Raw genomic sequence first — 16935 nt, forward strand, 5'->3', positions numbered from 1 at the left:
CAAAAAAGCTTCTGTGAATCCCGCTTTACCTTCTAGTTCCAGTAAGTTTTGTAGTATTCAACAAATGGAAAATGTTTTCAGTCTAGCAGTGCTCTGAATGCCTTGTCCATTTGCAGTTACTTACATAATTATTTCTCCGTAATGCACTTATCTAGAAAACTTCTTCGTTCACATGAAATGCTTTTCTTACATAAATTATTTCGAAGTTGCTGCAAGCTACATTCTGACGAGCTGAATTCTGAGCAGGCGCACTTCAGAGCTGTACGCATAATTTTACCAACAGATCTTCTAGATTATTAAATCTTCTGTTACCGTGCTCTGTAAAATAATGATGTTCGCATGCGCGGTACAATACTATTGTCCCGCTATTATTATTGCGCTACTATTGTTGCGCTTCTATTGTGGCGCTTCTATTGTCCCGCTTCTATTGCCCCGCTTCTAGAAGCGATTATAAGCGCTTGATTCTCTTCATTCCAATCATCCTTCAACCACTCCAGCTAAGCCTTCCAGGTTCCTGGTAATATAAGCTTGGATCCATTGTAAATATGTGTTCTCTGAACTTGTGTGATCTCTGGCTCGAGTAAAGTCGGGATTACAACAGTAACCATAGCAGCAGCAGCAGTAACCATATCAGCGGCAGCAGCAGTAACCATAGCAGCAGCAGCAGCAGCGGCAGCAGCAGCAGCAGTGATTATGGTTGAAGTAGCAGCCCAACACTGTAGGACCGGCGGAAGTAGTTTTTGAATGGTCTGGTCATACTGTAATCTTTCATTCTTGTCGGGGAGGTGTCCCCCGGGGAAGAAAATCGGATTTTTCGGCCAATATTTAAGCGCTCTGCGGACGCTCTGGGTGGACCATCCTGGATGAAAAGTGATACGACCATGGCCGTACTGGCTGCACCGTGTGTGACGCCCCTGCACGTTTAAGCAAGAGATGCTGAGGACTTTAAAACTACTCCAGGAACACACCGCCACAGGGGCACTGGGTGCACGTGCACCCCTCCTCCCCCCCCCCCCCCTAAAAATTTCGACCTAGGTTCAGCATGCACGTTATGACCATGAATGACATGCACCAGCCATCCTACACATGCATTGAATGCGGCCATGCACCCCTTTAAAAGGGGGACCAGCCACGCTCCCGCACCAACTGAGTGTGCATGCAAAGCACTCAAGTGCACGTCTGTGCTGCCCGATACTTTGGTCAGGCGTCAGGGGATTTTTGATCGCGGTCTACTAATAATTTTGTCTTGTAATCGATGTCGTACTAACCAAGGCAGACCTGTATTGTGAATGCGCCTCTAGTGGAGCGAGTGGTCAATGCAGGTTTTACTGTACGTACCGGCAGTGGAGACTCCGGTTGTCGTCCGGTTTGCTTCGGTGGGAGCGTTCTGGCAGGCTGTCATCAATGCAAGATCGCTTGCTGGTGAGCAGTTGAACGCCGGCGTGTTGGTGGTCACGGAGCACGTCACGGCGATTGGCACACCGGCCGGTGACACCGACGCGTTTATCGGCGCCACGTACGTCTTCGTGAAGACGCCGCCCGTCTGGTTGCTATGGGTGACCACGGCAGCTAGCGGGGCGCCGCTGGAACCGGCAATCGTCATGGTTACGGTGGGCTCGGGAAAGCCGGTCACGGTGCACATGGCCTGTTCAGTGCCCGCGGTGTGCAGCGCTGACACAATGGCAAGCGAGGCGATCACCGGTGGCACTGTATGAAACAATGGACAACAGGAGAGAATACCGTCACATGATGTCTCCGATTACCGTAGTGCCTTGTATTAAAGCCCGTCTCATAATAGAAGCCTTTATACCTGTTTTGAATACAAGTCTGATTTTCAAGATACACTGTCGGCACATAAGCCTGATTTTAGTGTTGATATACATAGAAATGCCTGGTTTGAATAGAAGCCTAGCCCTGACATCGGCTTCTACAGGAATACGCCCGGTTTTGATACGCGACATTACGGTGTATAAGTCACACTCGATTATAAGCTGCACCCACACTTTCTGGTTTGAGCCATATTTTTTTTGATATATTCACTTCAGTAGTAAATCAGGGATGAATTTATTGTCATATTTTTGCATAGCAGTTTCTGCTATGCAAATGCACAATTGTATAGCAGTCTTTGATTTTCATTAGCAATTTCCTTTGAAGGTTGGGTGCTTACCACATTGTCCTTCGTGAGAGTGATGCCTGAAAGCCCATTTGCAAAAAACCCGACTGAATGATACATGTGCACGCAGATTGAGAGTGCCTGCACCACATACACTGCAGTGTATGCATGTTGCTTGACAGCGCAGTCTAGGCATGGATAGTCTGTATGTATCGCAGTTGTCATGCGTGTCACGGTGACTTTTGAGTAGCAGTAGATCGATTTTGTATCGCAAACTGCGATGCGATACAGGATAAAATCATCCCTGTAAGTCATGCTGGATTCGATTGTAAGTCGCACCCCCTTTTTTGCCTTCGACTTTTAGTGTAAAAAGGTGCGACATATATTGAAGGATATACAGTACATTGTTTAGGGCTGAGTCGGGTAGCATTTTCTTCGGGTATCGGGTCCGGGTAGTTTTCCACGGGTAGCACGGGTACCCGATCGGGTAATGTTTCCATGGTAAGACCACAATGCACACCGGCCCCTTCCCTTACACACTGGGTAGACATGCGTGAGTTATTTGTACACGTGCACTGTAGACCTCTCTCTCTCTCTCTAGCTCTACTCTTTCTACATGATGTCATCTGCGACTTCGGGTTTTCAGGTACGATTCGGTACCCGTCTACCCGAGGTCCTCACGGGTAGCACGGGTACCCGGCTACCCGTGCACACCACTAATTTGTTTTGCAGAATGTTACAGTAGTGTTGTGGCTTCCATGTACATATGTGTAAGGTGCGGTGTCATTACATCATATTCCTAGTTACTGTTGCTATGCAGGCTTCCGTTGTTCCCACGGTGCACGCATCTTTTGACCTGCCCTTGGCGAAGATCTGTCATGTGATCAGATCATGATCAGTTAGCAAATCTGCAGGGTCTCTGGTGCGTCACCACTCCGACTTGTACCCGGGATGTACTCGTCTCTTTTTAACATGATGTCACCATCTTCCTATCTTTCTCTATGGCGCCACCGCTAGGCGTTCCCTACTTAGTAAATCTGCGGTGCAAAATAAATAAACGTGCGTTGAAAATTATTTTTCGTAAATCCTCACTATTCCTCTCTACTGATCTACACTGTATAGATATTAGATATGTAGCCTGGCCACTACCAGCCCAATCTCTTTCCTTTCTCAGAGAGTTGGCGACAGAGACAGTCATTTTTCATTTCATTTTATTAAATTTTATTGATTTCCAAAGGCAAATACCTGGTAGGTGTCTATCACGGGAATCTCAAATACATGTGACTGTCCGCATTAAATAATGCAAAAATGTTGGAGGATAGTTCTAAAAGAGGGAAAGACGTTTTAGAACCGTGAATGCTTAATTAAACTGAACATTGTCCCTGAACATCTCAACGAATGTAACTGGTTTACCTTCGCACGGGACCCTCATTATTAGCATGGTACTTCCCAGAGCGTTGTCAACTACTTCTATGTATACCAAATCTCCAATCTGTCCTGCACAATATTCGTATTGGCTCAAGTTCCCCATGGGAATGAAAACAATATCCAATACAGTGGTCCCTCTATAATCCGGCACCATTTGTGCCACGAAAATCTGCTGGATTAGGGAGGGTGCTGGATTAACAAATCTGATTTACTGCTGCAATGTGCATGAAGAGGACATTTTGGCTACTGAAAATTGTGCTGGTTTATCGAGGGTGCTGGATTATAAAGTGCCGGATTAGAGAGGGACGACTGTATTAGACAGTTCAAAGACCATGCTACATGCCATGTCAAGTTGTAAGCTCGCTCGCTTCGTTTGCTGCCTTGTCTCGCCACTATGCACCATGGTCGCCACAGCGATCAATTTCAACCCTGTTGATGTGTTATTCTCTTCCAATATGTTCATTATTCATTCGTTTGAGGGAAAGTTGCATATTTCTTCTTTCTTCTTTCGAAGTTTTAGGGGGGGGGGGGGTGTGCACGTGCCCCCTATGCCCCGTGCGGGCTATGCGCCTGCGCTCCCTTCCAATATATTGGCTATTGCCGTTGAACCATGAATGCAGTAAAAACTCACCGACAACGTTGAGCTGGTAGGTGGTGGCGGAGACTCTCTCGTCGTCGGTGATGCACCGGTACAGGCCCGTGTGCCCCGGCGTCAGCGTGTCGGCCGTGTCGCCTCGGCCCGACGCACCAGCGGCAGCTGTGCGTTGGTGCACGTGCTGGGCATGTGCGTGCCGTCTCCGCCGTCTTCCCGCCGCAGTCGCCGCCGTCCCCCCAGGCGTGGCGGTGGCGGCGGTGGCGGAACGAACATGCTCGACTGAGTCGAACGGGTCGTCGCCGGGATTGTACTCCATGAGCACCGAGCTGGTGTTGAGATTCACCAGGCGAATTTTCGTGGCGACTTGCCTGTCGTGAAACTCCGTGACCTCCGAGGCGCATGCCGGGAGGTAGTGGCCGATCTTGGTGACGTTTTGGCCGTTCAGGAAGTACGCAGGTAGTGTCATGTCCTGCCAGTACACCAGGTCAAACGACTGGCACCCTGTACACAGCGACACACATCAAGCGGATTATATGAGAGATATGAGAACAAGCTACAGCGATAGGTTAGCGGCCTATAGAATTTTATTGCAAGTGGCTGCGGCTTGCTCAGGGTATTGGGAGCGTGCGCTGATAGTGCTTTTGATCAATTGCACTGTGCAATGTGTGAGACACGGATACCATGGTAACGGATGGCTTGAAAGAGAGGGGGAGAGGGGAGAGAGAGAGTGAGTGTGTGTGTGTGTGTGTGTGTGTGAGAGAAATGGAGAGAGAGAGAGACATAGAGAGAGAGAGAGAGAGAGAGAGAGAGAGAGAGAGAGAGAGAGAGAGAGAGAGAGAGAGAGAGAGAGAGAGAGAGAGAGAGAGAGAGAGAGAGAGAGAGAGAGAGAGAGAGAGAGAGAGAGAGAGAGAGAGAGAGAGAGAGAAAGAGAGAAGGGAGGGAGAGAAATAAATAGAGATTGGACTAGAGGGGACCTTTCAATCAGCGTCTCGCAGCATGGTGCAAAATACAAATCACCCACATTGGGAGATCAGTCGTCTCCAGTATACCAAACCACCAACTAGCATTCATTGCGACCTGTGTGAAAAGACCGCCTCTCTATAGGGGCCGCTATTGTGCGCAGCATGCAGTGGTTGTTAAATGTATGTTGTTGCGTAGTAAACTGTACAAGGCGCATCACACTTCTCCCTTGTGCTGCATGCCGGAGAATATCTCTCATTGAGCCAGTTTCCACTCACCATGGAGTCCAGCCGTTAATACAATGGCTAGTTTTAGAATGCCGGCACCTAGCAAAGATGACAACACGCATGCGCACACATACACACATGCACATACATGTACATAATATTACGCGCACACACGTACACACACACACACACACACACACGTACACACACACACACACACACACACACATGCCCACACACACACCCACATGTGTGTATGCGCCCGTCGCAAGAGAAGCACGCAAATCTGCAAAACTGGTCCGGGGCGCCAGCTGTGCACTTTGGGTCGGATTTCAGTGAGCGCAACTGTACACATGTACGTATGTACAATCATGTAGACAGACATCAGTCTAAATAATATTATTATATTGACCACTGCTGGAGATGACGTCATTATGATGTACTGTAAAAACCATAGTTCTAACGAGGCGCATATATAACGATTGCCTAAAGTTGACCAGTTTACGTGTACCAAAGGTAACGATTCTCACCCATTCTCAACGCTCAATAGGACAGTATATGTATCGATTTCTGTATAACGATTTCTATTTTAACGACAGATTTCTCCTCGTTAACTCGTTGGATTTAGCACTTCGGTATACATAGGGCTTTTACAGTAGTAGTCCTGCTCGCGCACGCACGTCACGCTCGCTTGACTTCCTGCGTCTTGCTCCGTTACCAATCGAGTGTGAGTAGGTGCTTTAAAGCTGTGTGTAAACTTGAAGCAGGTGTGAGTTCTTGCTCTACATGTGCGAGTAGTGGATACCCAACCGGGAGATTCCAGTCCAGTCACTATCGGCGGATGTCGTCAGGCCAGCTACATGTACGTGTAGAATGGATAGATATTTCAGTTATCGCTATGTTTTCAAAACGAAACTCTCCTGGTTCCCAAAACACTGGTGATGGTTGGGAGTGCGGCCTGGAGCCATGGTAAATCACAGGAGATCAGGTTGACGTCGTCAGCGTAGCCAGTCTCCTGGGGTAGCAACTCATCCTGTGAGGGGCGGTTAGGCAGGCGCCTACGGCACTCCTGCATGGCAGCCTCAAGATAGCACACAAAGAGGATTGGGATTAGGCCGTCTCCTTGTGGGGTACCAATGTTACTCTCAAACGGCTCGGATCTGAGTTTTCCTAAACCGACTTGGATGGTGGTGTTGTACAGAAGGTGATGGATGAGATAAACCTCGTCAGGGCCCGTGATGTTCTGCATTACACGGAGGAGTTAGACCTATCGATCGTGTCGAATGCCTTGGACATGTCAATGCCCAAGACATGACATTCCCAGTTATACCGCATGGCTTTGCCAGCCAGCCACCTGAGTGCCCATACCACATCAGCGGTGCTGCGTCCTGCTCTGAATCCCGACTGGGTTGCGTCAAGGAATTTAGAGACCTGAACAGAAATACGGCTCAGCACTGCAAGCGATATGAGCTTGCGGATGGTGTTCAGCAGTGTGATGGGCCTCAGGTTGGCGCATGGACCTTTGGTCTTATTCGGCTTCTTCAAAACGAAACTCTCCTTGACCCACCCATCCATTAACGAAAGTTTTTAGTTTCGCGTAAAGTATGGATAATTCTGTACGACCCCCCCCCCCCCCCCCCATACACACACACCTACACGTAGCTAAGACTTACATGTTGGAGACATCCTGGCCCGGTTAGCCCTCAAGCGGAGTGATCAGCGATATCACTCAAGACCTGGACACACAGCAACGTACACATAGCCGACACACGCAATTACACCAGGAGGGCACGATGATGTCATGACAGGGTATGCAATGATGTCATTGCTGCTGCTGCTGCTGTGGCGGCAACACAGTTCTGAATTACATCATGGCTGCAGCGGAGGAATGGCGCCAAGTGTCATTTTGACTACAGCTGAGGTACAGACGGACAGCCAGGCTGGCAGCACGGGTGCTGTATGCTTGAATCTCAAATGTAAGTACCTTACCACGTGTGTGTGTGTGTGTGTGTGTGTGTGTGTGTGTGTGTTTACCACCGTTTCTCTACTAACATATCAGGGTTCTAGCCAAAGGGATGAGGGATTGGGCACAGCCCCCCCCCCCCCCCCCCCACACCCACCCCCAACACCCACCCATCACCACATGTGTATGAAAAAGAGTAAAGTTAGCCAGATTCGCGGCCGCATCACTGGACGTGTTGAGGAACACATCAAGCAAAGATGTTCGCATCGGCGCGCCACCACTTCGCACATATACCCTAGTGTCGCACATCTTTACTTATAAAAGAGAGGCACCTGTGACGTGTGTCTGTGTGTTACGCTCAGGCCATCCTGCGGAGCAGCGCTGCCCTGAGCACGCGAAGCGTGCGAACAGTGTAGCTAGCGGCCGCAGAAGCACTGAGCACGCGAAGCGTGCGAATCGTGTAGCTAGCGGAAGCAGCCACAGAAGCACTGAGCACGCGAAGCGTGCGAATCGTGTAGCCACCACCACGTGCTGAGCACGTGTGCTGTTCATGCCACGTTCTAGCCTAGGCCATAGGTAGCACTAGCAGGCGGAGCGTGCGAACAGTGTAGCTGGCGGCCGCAGAAGCACTGTGTGTGTGTGTGTAGGTAGCACTAGCAGCCGCGCGTGCGAATAGTGTAGCCTATGCCTATGGCCTAGATTGACACACTGAGTCTGTGTTCGACTACTATCTTTCTTTACTTATAAAAGAGAGGCACCTGTGACGTGTGTCTGTGTGTTACGCTCAGGCCATCCTGCGGAGCAGCGCTGCCCTGAGCACGCGAAGCGTGCGAACAGTGTAGCTAGCGGCCGCAGAAGCACTGAGCACGCGAAGCGTGCGAATCGTGTAGCTAGCGGAAGCAGCCACAGAAGCACTGAGCACGCGAAGCGTGCGAACCGTGTAGCCACCACCACGTGCTGAGCACGTGTGCTGTTCATGCCACGTTCTAGCCTAGGCCATAGGTAGCACTAGCAGGCGGAGCGTGTGAACAGTGTAGCTGGCGGCCGCAGAAGCACTGTGTGTGTGTGTAGGTAGCACTAGCAGCCGCGCGTGCGAATCGTGTAGCCTATGCCTATGGCCTAGATTGACACACTGAGTCTGTGTTCGACTACTATTAGTACTAAAGAACGTGCTGAGCACGTGTGCTGTTCATGTACTTGCTTCACCCGCATGCCACGTTCGGCCAGGCAACGCTGGCCGGGTGCTGCTAGTATTTTATAAATACGCTTGCCGTATTTTCTCTAATAATAGCCCGGGGTTCTTCAGTATGATTTCAGTAACAGCTTTACCTGCGCTACTATCAGGTACTGTGCTATTATTGGAGATTGTGCTTTTATTTTTTCAATGCTCCACTATCAAGTCAACTCCAGTTTAAATGAGGCATAAACTGACCATATCAAGACTGATTTTCTCAACCCTAAACTCAGGAATATTGTCATAACTGATGTTTCACAATAACATGGGTACCAGTAAGGAAGCAGTAGACCGTTTTTTTCATTTTTTTTCAAAAGCATTACTGGCCTCAGAGATTGTTCATTGAATGATCATAAAGGTCACACTTCAATGACTTTTCCACGACTAAAATTTGTAATCATTGGCCTGACTGGAAAGGCTGCCCGAGAGGAAACTTATAGGGATGCAATGAATACTCAGCTAAGAATTTCATTAAAGAAGTGAGGGCAATCCCACTGCAATCAGCAGTGACTGCGCACTGGCACAGGAGAGCAGCGATATCTAAGAGGAAGGATGGCTTTGCAACAATTCTCAAAAGCCCACCTCCGTCCGCTATGTGGGGGAAAAAGTAGATTATCCGCTCGTTTACCTCCTTACAGATATGTGCTTGGCACGCTGTACTCCTGTTTAGTATGCAGTCAACATACTTGTTGTTTTTGAAATCTTTTATTCTCACGATGGCCTGTGGCCAATAAGAGAGTTGTTGTTGTTGTTGTTGTTGTTGTGCTTCTATTTATAGTCGTTCAACCAAACAGGCAATGGTGCCTTCTCACAAGGAGGCGACTTAGAAGAGGAGAGGGCAGACAGCGAGTGGGGAGGGGAGAAAAAACAGGCACAGAAAGGAGATAGAATGGAGAGGATAATGTAGTATAGATTAAGAAATTGCTGTATACTCCCTGAATGGTGGCTTGCGCTAATACTAGATACTGTGTGCTCTTAGTATTTCAAACAGCCCTCACCCCCGGGTCATTATTGGAGACCTGGGCTATTATTAGTGAGAATACGGTACCCTGGTCATGCGGTGAACGAATCACAATTCGAACTTGCACAGCACTGTTAAACAAGTACAAGGAAACACGTGGGATGTGTCCACACCCCTTACAACGTCGGACATCACCAGGGCAAGCAAGGAGCTTTTCATTATAAAAATGACATCGACTTGAAATTCTGCCGGGACAGCAGGGTATGCAGGAGTTGCCCGCTACTCTGGTCTATAGTAATGACTGCACTTGATTACAGCTGTACGTCACTTCTTTTCTCTTTTTCTTTTTTAAATGTTTTACTGCCAGAAGTCGTCTTTATAAGGATGCAGAAATGCCTGTTTGTTGTACGACTTTAAATAAATCCAACCAACCAACCACTTCTTCTTCTTCAGGCTCCAAGCCTTGGATCACAGGCTTCACAGCAGTGCCAGTGGCTGGTTTTAAACACGATGTCATGCCCATTGCGCACTGCCAACTATGGAAGGTATGAGTAATGCATGTGAGTACACTGGGATCAGCAATGCACTGTTCAACGCCCCAGACGACCATGCCAAGGTCACGGTGGCTCTGTCGGGTGTTCGTGGTACAAATTATGTCATTGCGCAATGGACTTATTGCTAGACAGTGTGCATAGCAGTGGTGCGTGGACACAATCAAGCACGCCCAGCGGGCGTGCCACTCTAGTATTCCAGGAGCATATTGAACAGACAATAAGCAAGTTTAGACAGCGCTGCGTTCTTCTGTGCCATATGGCTGACCGTTTAACAGGAGACATCGTCAGGAAGCTGTACCTTACGTATGTCCGCCCCACAGCAGAATACGCCGCCCCAGTATGGGAGTCCTCCCTCTCTGCTGCACAGCGGCTCACCCTTGAACGACTGCAAGCCAGAGTAGCTCGCACAGTCATGCGGCTTGAGAGATGCCCTTGCCCATCAGACGAGCCAAAGTCATCATTGTTTAAACAGCTGGGGTGGCCAAGTCTATCCTGGCGCAGGAAGATCGCCTGCCTTATGGAATTCTTCCATTTGGTCACCACCCAACCAGAACTTTTTGAAGCAGCGGGATACTGCCCCACGCGTAGTCGCCGCCGCCAACTAGCATTCACTCTGCCACGGGTTGGGAAACACGCCGGGAGGTCATTTCTCTTCCGCACCGCTACTGTCTGGAATGCCTTGCCCGCAGACCTGAGAGCCACAGCCTTGCAGTCCCTGTTTCACAGTCACATTTGCACGCACTTCTCTGACACCAAACACAATGCCACTCCTCACTGACATGCCTCTGTCCTCCTTCTTTGAGCGTTGCGCTTATTCTTATTAATTTTTGTGTTTCTGTTTCGGTACATTTCGTATTTCAAGGCATATCCCGAGGCTATAGGTATCATTGAGTAAAGGACCATTCTGGAACATTCAGCATAATTGTATTTCTCTTGCTAGGCTGTTCATTACGAATCATTAGCCCTCCACTGTCTGCTATCTCAACCCTACAGCCTCCCATTATCATGGAACTCCCTTCAATTTAGACTACGTCTTTGGGAAATCCTCAAATATATAATATTATATAATAATAATATTGGTCTAGCCCTGTTTCGGTTTTCCACTTCAAATACAGACCACGGCCAAAACCGTCCTCTGCTTCTAAAAACCAGCATTCGAGCGAACCAGCTAGAAGTAGAATAGTGAGCACGCGGTACCACATAGGAACCACTGACACTGTCCGTGGACTGGTGCAATGCAGCCGGTGGCAGCAACGGACTTAGCCGGACGTGTGGGAATCCAAATCAGCCATTATGACATGCTGGCCATGCAAAGTCAGGAACAAAGGGCGAGTGCGAGGGCGTCGACAGTAACATTGACCCTGCTTTTACGGGGACTTCGCAAGTGAAAGCACATCACCCGAAACGAGCACAGAGTTTTCAAATGCCTTACCTCGATTCACAGTCCACGGTTCGTCTCTCGCTCTCCACCTCCACGCTGCAAAGCAGCACACGACTACTACGCTACTACTTATAATACACACGGAAAATTATTGGTTACTCAGGCCCCGCGTTTCTTGCAAGCGGAAATGTCCTCCGTCGAAAATCGGGACGAAGCAAACATTGATTCTCTCGTCCACTACCTTGACTTTGTTGGTTTGGACAGTGCGCGTACACGTGCATGGCTCTTCTTCGTACTGTTTTCTTCCAAGAAAGTGACAGAGCTTCATATGGCAGCCAAGCAACCCCAAACGGCACTTTCGGTGTCGAAATCGGATCAATCGTTTACCACATAATACTATCGAAGACCACTTTGGCAGTTTTGCCATAGGCTCGTACGAACAAAACCCCGATGCGGACACCAACTGAAATAGGGTACTGCACAAATCAAAGGTCTTCTGCAAGGGGACGGATACTGGATACTGGAGCGCTGGTTCTCGATTTATATTCGGTAGTTTTTTCTCGCAAGGCGCTCCCGAAACCGCGCTCGTCGATACGCCGTGCATGCAGGGTATCCGCCAATGCTGCCGGGTCAAGGCGACGGACTCGCTTTTGGCTCCGTGTTGGCAGTGTAGACTACCACCATGGTGTAGGTCTACAAGTACAACTACTACTGGTAGATACATTGTATTTTCGATTTTGACAGCATGTTACAAGGCGAGGACGCGTAGTGCTCCTGACTACAACCATACCCGGTTGGCAGAGTCCCGGTTGTAGTCAGGCGCTGTGGATTGTAGATCTACCTAAAAAAATTAATAAAAGTCCTTACTACTATACTAGGCTTTACAAAAAAATTGTAGTGGCTTTACCTGAACTTCAGCTGAAGAGTAGTACTCGAGTGAAGGATCAGGCGCTAGGCTAGAATGTACTCTTGCTAGAACTAGGGTACAGTTGAACATCGATTATCCGCACATCGACTATCCGACCATTCGATTATCCGTAACAGTTTTTTGGGCGCACTGCCGTAGAGTACGCACTGTGCATGTGGTGAGCCATTCAAAAAATGAAAAGTAAAAAGGTCGTGCGGCTAGTATAACCACTGAAAGTGTGCGAGTGACAGTTTTTTTCTTATCCAGAACATTTGCCTTATCTGAACACCGCCTGACAGTTGTCTGCCCAGAGGTGGTCGGATAATCGATGTTCAACTGTACCTGCAAAAGGTGATAGCAAGAGTCCATAAACAAGAGTATGCAACTGTGATCTCTTTTCTATGGGCCAGATGCGCGGCGCGCTGCCTTCATTACATCATTCAGCTGCAGTCCGCGCACTGCGGAAAATCAAACACCGCGCTTTCCCTCTGGTTTGAAATGAACTTTCGTACGGAACTGGAGTTCACGCGCCATAACTCAGAGATCGCGTAGGTACTGGAACGAATCGAGCAAAAACGGATGGGCTCGTACGAGAAATTGTGAGTTTGAATGCACGCTTTCAGAGCATGATGAAGGCAAGTAAGTTACGTAATGAAGGCAGTGTGCCGCGCGCGCACTGGGCCATAACCACAGTTGCATACTCTTGTTTATGCACTCTTGGTGATAGGGTAGTTGACGGTATGGCAGTGTTAAGCAGGGTATGCAGGCACTTAGTCTTTGGGAAAGGAAGCAACCTGTGAGGAGATTGCTTCTTTATTTTATTTTATTTTATTTCACCGTCCAATGGCAGAAGCCAATGCAAAGGAGGGGGCATTAGCCAGCCATGGCAAGAGAAGAAAAAGAAAGAAAGAAGGAAAGAATATGATAATCGGAAGAAAAGAATGCATCAGCGGGGTGAAATTTATCACTATATTGACCATGGTGGAGAGCGGCGAGATAAGCTAGCAAAAGAGGCGAGCGAGCCTTCAACGACTATTATGTTACGTGGTGTGACATTTAACATGGTCTATGAATTCTTCTGCGCTCTTCCACAATTATGTAGTTCTTCTCAGCGCGTAGGAGTGTACTGAACAGTCTGAAGCGAGAAAAATCAAAACTTCATCCAGAGCTGTAAAAATGTTGCTGCAAAATCATCGATATTTTGCTGAGCTTGGCACCAAGACTCCATAATGGACTCTTGTTGGCACTAGAAACATATATTCTGCCCCACTTTGTTCCAGAAAACGGGTGTTTTACCCACTTTCCGTTCAAAGTTTCATAAAAAATATCCTGGTGGGTTTCTCAACACTGGTGTTCACACACATGTGTTCGGGTTCTTCCAAAATCATGATAATGATCCACAGACCACAGTGAATCCCAGTGTTATTTTCAGTGAAATGGTCTTTATTATTTATTATTTATTATTCTTTATTTCCACGATGGCCCATGGCCAATAAGGAAGATAATATGATTCAAATCAGTCTTGTCCTGTGCGATCAAGACTCAAGAGTACAAAAATCGCTAAGCTTTTCGCCGATTTTGGAAGGTTCCTTTGAGAATCGCGGAAAATCTACCAAATGTTGCAAAGTGCGTTCAGGAACGAATGATGTTGCTGCAAGCATGACCGCTCGAGCTCTATTTGCGAATGCTTTCGCTACCTACATCCGACCCGTTCTCGAATATGGCAGTCTTGCCCTCTCCAACACCACACAGCAACAGCGGGACACACTGGAGAGAATTCAACGCCGTGCTATACGCATCTGCCTTCGGATTCCCCTCTTTGCACCAGTTCACCACAGTTCCCTCCTCCATCACGCAAAGCCTCCCACCCTTAGCTCACGACTCTTTGTTAAACAAGTCCTACTAGCATGGGACATTCACCACCAAACCTCCCCACCACACCTGCAACAACCACACCTTGCACCACAACGTCAGCACCAACAATAATACCCTTCGACAGACAAGGACCTACTCCATCGGACACGCACACACAAACATGCACCGAGATTCCCCCATCAACAGTGCCCTCACCCTCTACAACTCACTCCCTATCGACATCACAACCCAACCTCGTAGAAATTCTTTCCGAAACAATGCATCCAGTCTTCTTTTGAGCAGTACCTGTTCCTGCTCCGCGCATCCCCCTGGTTTCTGATATCTCGAACGTGTACTTAACTACATCTCGATCACCCCTGCTAACGTTTTTGCCCCCGCTTGTTTTTCATGATACATTGCTTCTTGCCTCCCCGGTTAATTTCCATCTAGCTGTTTCTGGCTATTATCAGTTCTATCACACTTATCAATCGTCCTTATTGGCGTCACGCCATCGTGGAATAAAAAGAATAATATTAATAATACTAGTACTTCAAAGTGTGGCTTGTGGTCAGTGAATACGCGTGAAAACCACGACCCTCAAGCTGGTGCCGGAAATGCTTGATGGCCAAATATATAGCTAACAATTCCCGGCCGAACGTACTGAAGCGGATCTCCGCTGGCTTCAGGACTTTGGAAAAGTAGGCCAGGGGCTGTGGATCGCTGCCCACGCTTTGGTGTAATACAGCACCAACGGCATGATCGGAGGCATCCACCATGAGGCTGAGCTCTGCGTCCGGCAGTGGATGGTGGAGCTGAGTGGTGGCAGCCAAAGCAGACTTGGCCTCGGCAAATGCATGCATAGCGTTGGCATCGAACACCACAAGAGACAACTTGCCCTTCGGACGCCTTGGAGGAGAGTGGTCAAAGGTAACAGCAGGGTAGCGCACTGAGGAATAAACCGGCGGTAGAAGTTTACCATTCCCAAGAAACGCTTGAGCTGTGCCATGGTTTGAGGGACCTTGAATGCAGCGATATCGCGGACTTTCTCTGGCCGAGGGTGGAGGCCGTCAGAGTCGATGATGTGGCCGAGGAACTCAAGACGAGAAACACCGAAAACGCACTTGTCGACATTGACAACCAAACCGTGAGCGGCGAGGCGCTGAAGCACTTGCTCAACGTGCTGCTGATGTTCTTCATCAGTCTCACTAGCCACCAAACCATCGTCAATGTAGGCAAAGGCAAATGGGAGTCAACGGAGAGCTTCATCGATGAGGCGCTGGAACGTCTGGGTAGCGTTTCGAAGGCCAAAAGGCATCCGAAGAAACTCAAATGACCCGAATGGCGTCGTGATGGCCGTTTTCGGGATGTCGTCTGGACCAGGAGCAACGGGAATCTGGTAATAGGCTTTCTTCAGATCAATCTTGGAGAATATGGTCTTGCCATGCAGAGATGCTGCAAAGTCATGCAGGTGTGGCACCGGGTAGCGATCAGGGATAGTTGCAGCATTCAGAGCTCGATAGTCCCCGCAGGGCCGCCAGTCACCAGAACTCTTGGGCACCATGTGCAGAGCCGAAGACCATGGGCTAGATGAGGGCCGGATAATGCCGAGTTGCAACATATGTTCGAACTCTTGCTTAGCGACTGTGAGACGGTCAGGCGCTAACCGACGAACCTTAGCATGTACCGGGGGACCACGGGTCACAATGTGATGGACCACAGAGTGACGGGCCGGTAGCTCAGCATTGCAAGGGCCGACAACTGACGGATAGCGGGCAAGCAGTGTAGCATAAGGACAAGCGGTAAGGGTGGGCAGCAGAGAAAGCGGTGCAAGAGACGAGATGCTAGATCGGGAGAGAATGGTGTTGAGGGAGGTGGTGCCATCATACAAACACTCGGCCGACACATTGACGGACAACCCAAAGCGTTTGAGGAAGTCGATACCGATGATTGGCACCGAGACACTGGCAATGATGAACACCCATTGGAAACGGCGGCGCAAACCAAGGTCGAGAGTGACAGAGCGCTCACCGTAAGTCCGGATGGATGTCTGGTTTGCAGCCTGGAGAGGCGGGCCCAGTGGGCGCTGCAGGTCCTCAGCAGAGGGCGGAATACAACTCACGGAAGCGCCAGTGTCAATCAGAAAACGCTGTCCCGAGAGTAGGCCTGGGCGGATAATGCTAGCATTATAAGTAGCATTATAGTGTGCGTTTTGCAACGAGCATTATGCTAGCATTATAACACTACATTTCCACAAAAGTGGCATTATACTCAAATGGCCCTTTCTTCTGCGAAAACCAAGCTTAGGGTGAAAATCATTATTTACAAAACATCATTTTTCTCAAAATGATGTTTTGTAAAAAGGTTGTGTCGCGTGGACGCTCGAGTGCATACAGTGCAGTGAACATGGTGAAGTGGAACCAAAGAGAATCTCGCTTGTTTGAAGAAGGAGCAGTCATGGCAGGAAGGGTTTCAGCAGTCAGGGAAGTCAAAGGGCTTCCGGTAGAATATTCCCTGCTACTGCTAGTACTCCTCTAGTCACAGCGAAGAGTTTTTGAGCTGATCGAACGGATTCCATCTCCTACACTCAGGGATGGCGAAATTTCTGCGCTAGCTGCTGCTTGCGGAAACTATGATGGTGAAGAAATCGTCTCCAGTTAGAGTCGTGATGGCGATAGCAAGGAGAACCTGGACGACACTGAGTCGATCCAGCCAATCGAAGTACGGAGATACTAGCTGTTTCTGGGCCTCACACAAAGGG

The 16935-nt window shown here is 48.8% G+C and overlaps 1 protein-coding gene across 1 annotated transcript in view; it reads right to left on the reverse strand.

The window, feature by feature from the left end:
• Window positions 1-12016, reverse strand: part of LOC135812599 (rho family-interacting cell polarization regulator 1-like) — a 19922-nt gene extending 7906 nt beyond the window's left edge. Inside the window, exons 1-5 of the mRNA XM_065325914.1 lie at window positions 11468-12016; window positions 6997-7059; window positions 5375-5422; window positions 4173-4637; window positions 1339-1707 (exon numbers count right to left, since the gene is read on the reverse strand). Of these exons, the coding sequence (XP_065181986.1) occupies window positions 1339-1707; window positions 4173-4637; window positions 5375-5422; window positions 6997-7009 (895 nt within the window). The 5' untranslated portion in view covers window positions 7010-7059; window positions 11468-12016. The remainder of the gene's footprint in view (window positions 1-1338; window positions 1708-4172; window positions 4638-5374; window positions 5423-6996; window positions 7060-11467) is intronic.
• Window positions 12017-16935: the final 4919 nt, after the last annotated feature.

This window comes from Sycon ciliatum, chromosome 3 (assembly GCF_964019385.1).
Source record: "Sycon ciliatum chromosome 3, ocSycCili1.1, whole genome shotgun sequence".
NCBI classification, from domain to species: domain Eukaryota; kingdom Metazoa; phylum Porifera; class Calcarea; order Leucosolenida; family Sycettidae; genus Sycon; species Sycon ciliatum.